General features: G+C 42.3%; 1 protein-coding gene across 1 annotated transcript; it reads left to right on the plus strand.

Annotated features, from left to right (window-relative positions):
* Window positions 1-5130: 5130 nt before the first annotated feature.
* On the plus strand, window positions 5131-7601 carry LOC308290209 (ZP domain-containing protein-like; the record flags this gene model as incomplete). Its single annotated transcript, XM_080731984.1, has 5 exons — window positions 5131-5286; window positions 5699-6099; window positions 6569-6668; window positions 6768-6954; window positions 7456-7601. 5 exons carry the CDS (start codon window positions 5131-5133, stop codon window positions 7599-7601), a joined length of 990 nt encoding a protein of 329 aa, XP_080588110.1.
* Window positions 7602-8891: the final 1290 nt, after the last annotated feature.

Consider the following 8891-nt stretch of genomic DNA (forward strand, 5'->3'; position numbering starts at 1 on the left):
TCCAGGATAGAAGTGGCAAAGTGAGTTTAACGAGTTTAACGTTGTTTAATGTCGTTTAATGTCGTTTAATGCAATCATTTAAGACTTTTCTGTTTATGGGCTTTCAAGGCCAGAATGTAGTTTTTGCCACTCAGTAGGCGTTCCTGCATAACTTCTACAACGATTATGTCACGTAACCCTCTACTGCATGGGTATTCAACTGGCGGCCCGCGGGCCGGACCTTCCTTGTGGCCCCTGGAGCAATTTTGAAAAAAAAAAAAATCTTTTTTTTTTGTGGAGGCTAATGAACGTTATAGGTATGGTTTGCGCAGTATGAAACGTGAGCTTCATCTTACCATAATCACAGTAATCCCTAATCATATTCCATCATATTCAAGTGAAGTGACTCCAGTCAGAGCACTGCAGCAGAGTGGAGTGTGTGTCTGCGACCCACCTGATCCTCGTTGAGCATCGTTAAAGCATCAAAGAAGGCAATTGTGTACTCGTGCACTGTCAATAAGGTCGACATCTACTCTAGCCAGGTTGGCCATCACTAGTGTGATGTAGTTAGCACTAGGTTTTAAACAAGAAAGCATGTTTACAGTTGTAAACTTGTTGAACAGAAATTAAGCAAATGAAAAGTATTCTTCTTGAAAAGTATTCTGCTTTGCAATGTAGTTAGATGAAAATGTGGTTGTTTGTGAAAATGTAGTTGTTTCAAGTGTACAATAGCTGGGGGGTACGTTAGTGCGGCCCCCGGCCCCTTGGGTTTCTGTCAATGTGGCCCCCTGGACAATTTAGTTGAATACACCTGCTCTACTGCATTACTATTTGTCAATATGGCTGCTGTGTGAAAGGTCTATTGCACAATATCACTTCTCCATGTATGTGTAGCTACAGTTAGTTGCTATTGTGCTAATGTGAACGTAGCCTAATATGAGGTCAGCTGTGATTGGTATAGTGTCAGCTGTGATATACATATACATATTATTACACAATGGGAATTTGCCTAATGGGATTTTTGTTCAATGGATCTTTATTTTCTTCTTTATTTTTTTTACTTTTTTTTGACCGACGCCCGACGGTGTAATAACGGAATGACAGGCTGTCGAACCAATGTTATGGCACCAGACCTACACATCTCCACCAATGATAAGCTAAGATGCTAAATAGCGCTAAATAGTGTGCTTAATGTTGCTGAGCTGTCATTAGCGAAGCAGTGGGAAAATCACGCTCTTTCGAACGACCATCATTTCAACCGGAGGGTTAGCGACTCACTCCACGGAGGATAGGGTTAGGGTGAGGGTTAGAGTCGGGTGTCGAAAAGATGACATGTAGTAACAGCGACACACTCCCCGTAGCAGTAACTGAGGGCTCCAGTGTGTGTCGTTATTGGCACAGCAGCATCAGCTGAGGTGTTAGATGTGATTGGTCTGATTTGTAGGGACACAAGTTGACACGGGGGAACAGACTGAACAACCCTTTTAGAGACTGCAGGCTCCTTCGGCGCCGTGCCATAAACAGCTTGAAAGATTTACATTTTATACATTTAATACAATACCTACATATTACGATCCACTTATATATTAATGGGAGATGGTGGCCAAACTTGAGTGAAATTTGTAATCTTAAAGCAAATAAAATGAAGATTGTAACTAAATGTTTCGTAGCACTATTGTTAATTTAGACATATAGTTAAATCCATGCCTCAATGGTGTGTAATACATGTGATTTGTTAACGTTCTATATTCCTGAGAAATCAGGGTTAGGGTTAGTGTTTTGTTTTGTTCAGTAACAGTCTGCCAACCTTGGGAGAGCCCCAAACTGAGCTCATACTTCCTTCAATCCTACTTCCTTCTTTTCACCTGACAGGAGTTTCCCCGGTCGCATGTATAGCTTGTGGAAGGAACACGTTATTGTGGGCTCGCCTGTAAGGCGTGCCGCGTGCACACTTTAGATATTGTCATTATTTCTATACTAGGCAGTCAGTCATACTATATCAAGTTCTCCTCAAAACTTGGGCACATTTCTACTCCTACATACTTAGACAGAAAATGAAAATAAAAACATCAATGTGTTCAGCTTACTGTCGCGACGTGTGCTATTTTTACAGCAATTGGCCAAATGGTGGCGCTGTAGAAAGCCTTCGAAAGTGCGAACTTTGAACAGGTAGAGCTCATGCTCTGTTTGAGGTACAGCCATGAAACCTACTATACACGTATGCGTCTCCTCATGCCGAACAACTTTTACGCTCTGACTTTTAACCTCTGACCTTTAGATCCCCCAGAATTTTGAATTATATGAAAAACAGTAAAAATCTATCTCCTCCTGGGATTTTTGCGTTACGCACACGAAACTTTTTTCTCATGAACTTTGGACTAATACGGTCAAACTGTCTGGTCGGATTTCTTTTAAAGTGAAACATGACTTTTTAATAATTCAATGAATATTGCGGTTTTATGCAAATTATTCTTCTGCCTCTAAATCATACATGCAAAGTTACACGTTCATGACATTTGGCAAAGATGTAGAGGGTTAGTCAAAGTATCACTGAAACCAATTGTATTCCAATCGGCCAAAGGGGGGCGCTATACAAAGCGTTTGAAAATTCAAACTTCAAACGGGCATAAGTCATGACTCGTTTCGTTTGAAGACATGCAACTTGCTTACACACGTGCTTTGACTCAAGCGGAAGACATCTGTGTCTTTGTTAAGTAAGCTCCACCCTTAGATTTTCTGCCATTTTGAGCAGTTTGTAAAACGCTTAAACCCGCTTTTATTCTGGAATTCTCGCGTCACATGCACAAAACCTTTTTGACATAAACTTTGGACTAATATCTAAAGAACTGTCAGATCGTATTTTTTTTTAATTGAAACATGCTTTTTTAATAATTCAATGAATATTGCAGTTTTATGCAAATTATTCTTCTGCCTCAACATAAATAAAGTGGAGCTTCAGGCCGAGGCATCGTCTCCCCGTGCGTTTCACATGCGCGATCCGTGTGCATATAATTCCAGCTTATGGTCCAGGTATGACTGAACGGTCGATGTGAGCATTTTGGCTAGCTTAGCCCTTAGCACTCCAGCTATGCTAATGTAATCGTCTAAACAGTAAACGGACGGCAGCAAGGAGCCTCTGAGAAGGAAAGGACCTGACATCACTTCTGCTTCATGTCAGAGCAGCCATGAGCTATCGATGGACGAGCGGTGACTAGGGAAGGCTAGACGATCGCCGATTTTCGGATAAAAATCATTTATTTCGGTTTTAATGACCCAGTACGGTAAAAGACGGCGCGGCTGCGACACCCTTGCTCAGATGTCCGGTATATTCCGGTTTTAATATTAAGGGGCTCCCCGTGGCTTGGAAAGGGTTAATGTTTGTTCTTTATTGTTAAATGAAAACTTCAGATAACTCCATGAGCTCTACAAGGCCTCCATCCACAGCCTTACCTGCAACTGAAGGTAAGTCATAGACATAGAAAGGTAGACGTCTCCTCTGGCTCTAGAGCGCCTGTAAAAAAGTCCAGGTGGAATTCAGAAGCAGCTTCCACGTGTGTCACAGAAAGGCGGCTGGGGACAGATCTTTTCAACCACAGCTCTCAAGAATAGCTGAGCCGTGCATGATCGCTGAACTGAGGCGTTACGGAGACAACAACATGGAGATTGATCGTAAACTCAACATCTTGATGGAGAGATTCTCTGCCCTATATGAAGGACCAGGAAACAGACATTAGAGTGAATATTCTATTGTATTCACTCGCTCTAAAACAAGCTGAATTCAACGGATTGGACCCCCCCTGCATTCCCCCAAGAAGACACTGTGAAGGAAGCCTTCCCCCCCCCCACACACACCCCCTCATGCCTACTCCCCCACGGACACCTAGTGTTGTGACTTTCGGGTTGGGGCCGGATCAAGGACGTCTACACATAGCACTGCTGTGTTATCGCACTGACACCAGCGAAAAGACATTTTGACCTAGGCTGCTATCTGGAAGCTTCTACACAGACCTACGCTAACACAAACATGACTCTCAGACATGCACGCACACACACAACCATACACCCGCCTTCACCCCCACCCCACCCACCCCCAACGTTTTGTCAGGGCTTCTTTTTTCCTTCTCCCAGGCAGTTCCTCCCCAACCTGGAGGTGCTGTATGGAAGCAGTGTTTTTTTTTATCGCCCAAGCATTCCTGCAAACCCCCGCCCCCCTCACCCCCACGCACACGCAGCACTCTCCTCTACTCTCTAAATCCAAATCTTTTTCTCTTCAGCAAGAAAGGGCTAGTGGCAGTGCCGATAGAATGGCAGCAGCCGTGCACCCTTAAATGCACAAATACATTTCGTTGTACTGTGAATGTGCTTGTACGTGTACTGTGCTTTGGAAATGAGTTGATCGTTGCCTGTACCTGTACTTTATTGTTACAATGACAAATAAACTCTATCTATCTATCTATCAGGGACGCTTTCTGTGGCAATGTAAACACTCCAATATGCTCCTGTAAGAGCCATTTGAGCCTCATTTCTTATTCTGATGACATCACTGAAGGGAGGGCATTGTCAAGGCCAAATTGCCTGGGTAGCCTATTTAAGTGGGTCTGTAACAAGCAACAGGTGTTGTCTGATGAGAGAGGAAACAGTTTTCGACTGTGTCTCACAAGTGCTGGACTGGTCTTTAGCCTAAATGTCGACTGTTTGTTTATTATTTTTATGTATTTACTGTATGCAAAGTATAGGGCTTTGAGCAGAATAAATATAAGAATCTATGAACTCACATCAACGTTTGGGACTTCAGTTATTGAGAGCACACGTCAAAATTACCTGGCCATCAGCAACCAGTAGTGCTCCAGGTAATGGACCTGGGCCCTACTGCTCCTTTGAATACATGGAAAATAATTACTCTCAAAAAAGCATTTCATGTAATCTTTAACACATTGGATGCCCTTGATTAAACAATGAAAGCGAATCTTTATAGGGGCTACGCACTCTTAGCTGATGTAAAATTAACCAGTGTTCAATCTAAGACGAATTAACATGTAGTCAGTTTACTTGGTTATAGTAACATTATCATCATCATCATCATCATCATCATCATCATCATCTGGAAACCTCATTTCAGTTAAAGCCAATGTGATTTGCAATGAGACCGCCATGACAGTAGAGATGGACAAATCCTCATTCGGGGGACTTGCAGGACATCTGCGACTCAATGACCCAAGCAACGTGGCCTGTAGTCTGGAAAGACGACAAAACAGCACTCACATCATAGCAGTTGTCCCCCTCAGTGGCTGTGGTACTCAGATTGAGGTAAAGGAGTCATTCCTGGATGCTAGTTGGTCACATCTGTTCAGGGCTACCTATTTTGGTGCCCGAAGCACAACTGGCCACATCTGGTGGGGTTAGGGTTATAACTACTGGATTAGACTAAACTCTTATCTTATCTTCATAACTACTGGGTTAGACTAAACTCTTATCTTAATAACAACTGGATTAGACTAAACTCTTAACTTCATAACTACTGGGTTAGACTAAACTCTTAACTTCATAACTACTGGGTTAGACTAAACTCTTATCTTCATAACTACTGGATTAGACTAAACTCTTATCTTCATAACTACTGGGTTAGACCAAACTCTTATCTCCATAGCTACTGGGTTTAGACTAAACTCTTATCTTCATAACTAGTGGATTACACTAAACTCTTATGTCCTGCGCACAGGAGGATGACGAGAACCTCATCTTCAAAAATGCAATCACCACCATTGATGACGTCAGTGACGTCATCACCCGCAAGCACCTGTTGGAGGTGGAGATCTCCTGCCAGTACCCCAAGACTGGCAACGTGACCCTGAGTTACACCGTACACAGAAACAACGTCACGGTCCAGGAGAAGGGCTTTGGTACGTTCACTTACCAGTTTGAGTTCTTTCACAGCCGGCGCTTCACCTCCATGATCGACCCCCGCTCCTATCCGCTGGAGTACGACGTAGGGGACAAGATTTACATGGAGATAGAGGCCTCGTCTTCACTCAACAACACTGAACTGTTTGTGGAGTTCTGCAGAGCTGCGCCGTACGACAACCCCAGCTACCGACCAACCTACTCCATCATAGAACATGGGTGAGTGCAGTTACAACACACACACACACACACACACGCACACGCACACGCACACGCACACATTGTGAAACGGCCTTGCGTGTGTGTGCACACACACACGCAAGGCCGTTTCACAATAGGGGGAGTGGGGATCACAACTTGCCTATTTCGGTGTCCTTGGCATTGAAAGGTGTAGAAACCCCTGATTTAGGTTATTGTTATTATAGTAGTCACAATGATATTTGAGCCTCCAGTTGAGGAAGTTACAAGCCAGGAGGAATACCATGTAACAGAATACAGAAATATTGTCAGACAATGAATTCATTAGTGCTTTAAATCATTTCTCTCATATGCTTTTGTGAATTCAAAACTGCATAAAAAGTTATGTTTATTTAATTATACTATTTGCCTTTGTGTGCATATTCACGAAATGCTATACCACGCTCTCTTAGCATCAATAAATAGGTGTTTTGTTCTTGATTCCAACCAGGTGTACCGTGGACCAAACTGTTGAAGTTCTTTCATCACGCCATGAAAAGCATTTCCAGTTCTCAATGGAGGCCTTCAAATTCATAGGATTGCATGATCAGGTAAACAGGGAACTGTTTAGCTCCAGCGATGGTACAATTATTTCCACAAATAAAATCTAACAAGGTTTAAAACTGGTTTTGTTCTTACTGATGTTTCAGGTGTACATCAGCTGTTCTGTTATCCGGTGTGAAGCTGGGAACCCAGACACCAGATGCTCCAAGGGATGCATCAACTCCACTCAGTCTAGACCAAACTATCGACAGAAGAGAGAGGCTGTCATTCAAACTGCAAGGCACTACGTTTCCCAGGGTCCCCTGCGTCTGAGAAGGTCGTCTGAGATCACAGGTGACTCTGAAACCTTTCTCAAGTCTGTGATGAATAGTTGTGTGCTAGTAGGTGACTGAATGGTGTGCAATTTCCAACTTGATTCCAGCTGGAGTACTGTGTGTATAGCATGTCATGGACAGGGGTCCTTGATATGAAAACGTTTGAAGAAGAAGAAAAGTCAAATCGATGTCTCCCTGGGATTCAAACTAGTGAAGACAGCAGATCTACAAGCTCAAACACGTTGCCATGTAACATGTTGTGAGCTTGTAGATCGGCTATTTTCACTACTTCTTAAAAGTATTTTTATATGGGATTATTTATAAAATAAAAATACAAAACATAATATGACAAATTTTGATTTTTGGGGGGACCTTTTTGAAAATCTTTTGAAATAAACAAAATGTAGGAACTAAAGGGGTATTTACTCACAACCAATATTGGTCTGCGACCCACATGGGTCCTGACCCACTGTTGTTCTATTAAGCATGATCTCATAGTGTTGTTGTGGTTTTCCCTCAGCTACCAGCCTGAACCTGAACCTGAACCTGGTCTTCATCGCTGGATGTCTTCTCACAGCTGTAGCCATGATCTGTGTAGTAGCCATCTACAAGGTCCAGAAGACAACACGGGTGAAATATGAGCTGCTGCCATCTACTGAAGGTTAAGGCAGCAATGTGTGTGGTGTCTGACAAGCATAACAACTTCAGCTACACCGCCCCCTTCTGGTGGACCTATAGTGTTGCCTCCGCACTATAGGGCCGCTGGGCAATTAACCCAACATAATATGTTTGGTTAATGTTCAATATATTATGTCGAAACAGATATATTGAACACATTTATAACCACTTATAACCCATTAATCAAGGTGATGGGAAGATTGCAGATGCAAAAGTTTTCTTTTTTTTTTTCTTTTTTTTTTTGTGTGTCCTACCAGTCGTTCCCAAACTGTTTTTATGATGTAGGTGGAACCATGAGATAAAGTGGTACTAAAATTGGCTTGAATGGATTGACTCTACATGGTTGTCATCGTGGTACCATGCTAATCTTCTCTGTATCGTTCCAATTTTAGCCCAAAGACAGCGCCCCGTCGCCAACAAATAGTGGGAGAAATATGTAACAAAAAAAGGCAAATGTGTTCACTTCCGGCAGAAAGCGTGAAAATTTGAACCTAGGGGTATTTTTGTGTCCTGAATTCAAAAATTGACGGTCCCAAGCACTTTTCCCATGGGATCTGGTGGCTCTCATTCACTTACCATACTAGGGAAAAAAGACCCCCCAAAAAATCTTCTTCAAGTAGCATGTGAGCGGTCAAACTAGGTGTTTTTCGGGATTCTGAATCCATTGCAAGCATTTGTTTTGCACGAAAAACATTCCTTTCCGAGAAATGGGCACAACAAAACTTTGAAAAGTGATGAATCATCACTAAACCATAGTTTGTGGGGTCCATTTCTTCCCCAAGGAATGTTTTTTGTGCAAAACAAATGCTTGGAATGGATTCAGAATCATGAAAACCCCCTAGATAGACCCCTCACATGCTACTTAAAGAAGATTTTTGGGGGGTCTTTTTTTCCTAACCCTAACCCTATGGTAAGTGAATGAGAGAAAAGTGAATTTGAGAAAAGTGCTTGGGACCGTCAATTTTTGAATTCAGCGCACAAAAATACCCCTAGGTGCAAATTTTCACGCTTTCTGCCGGAAGTGAACACCTTTTTCACATATTTCTCCCACTAAAAGAGCATTTTGGTATTGCATCTGAAATGGCTTGGAATTAGAGACAGACAGATCATAAAATGTAAATATCCGAGTGGTTGTTCAGACTAAAACCGTATTATGGACCAATATTTATATAAAATATATATTTTTGAAAAGCATGGTGGGGCCCCTTTAAATAAGTCCGTGAAGCTATCTATGAAATCTAGGGGGGAAAATCATCTGCAACATAATGTTATACAATG

The sequence above is a fragment of the Nannobrachium achirus genome, assembly GCF_963921795.1.
Source record: "Nannobrachium achirus genome assembly, chromosome: 8".
Lineage (NCBI taxonomy): Eukaryota > Metazoa > Chordata > Actinopteri > Myctophiformes > Myctophidae > Nannobrachium > Nannobrachium achirus.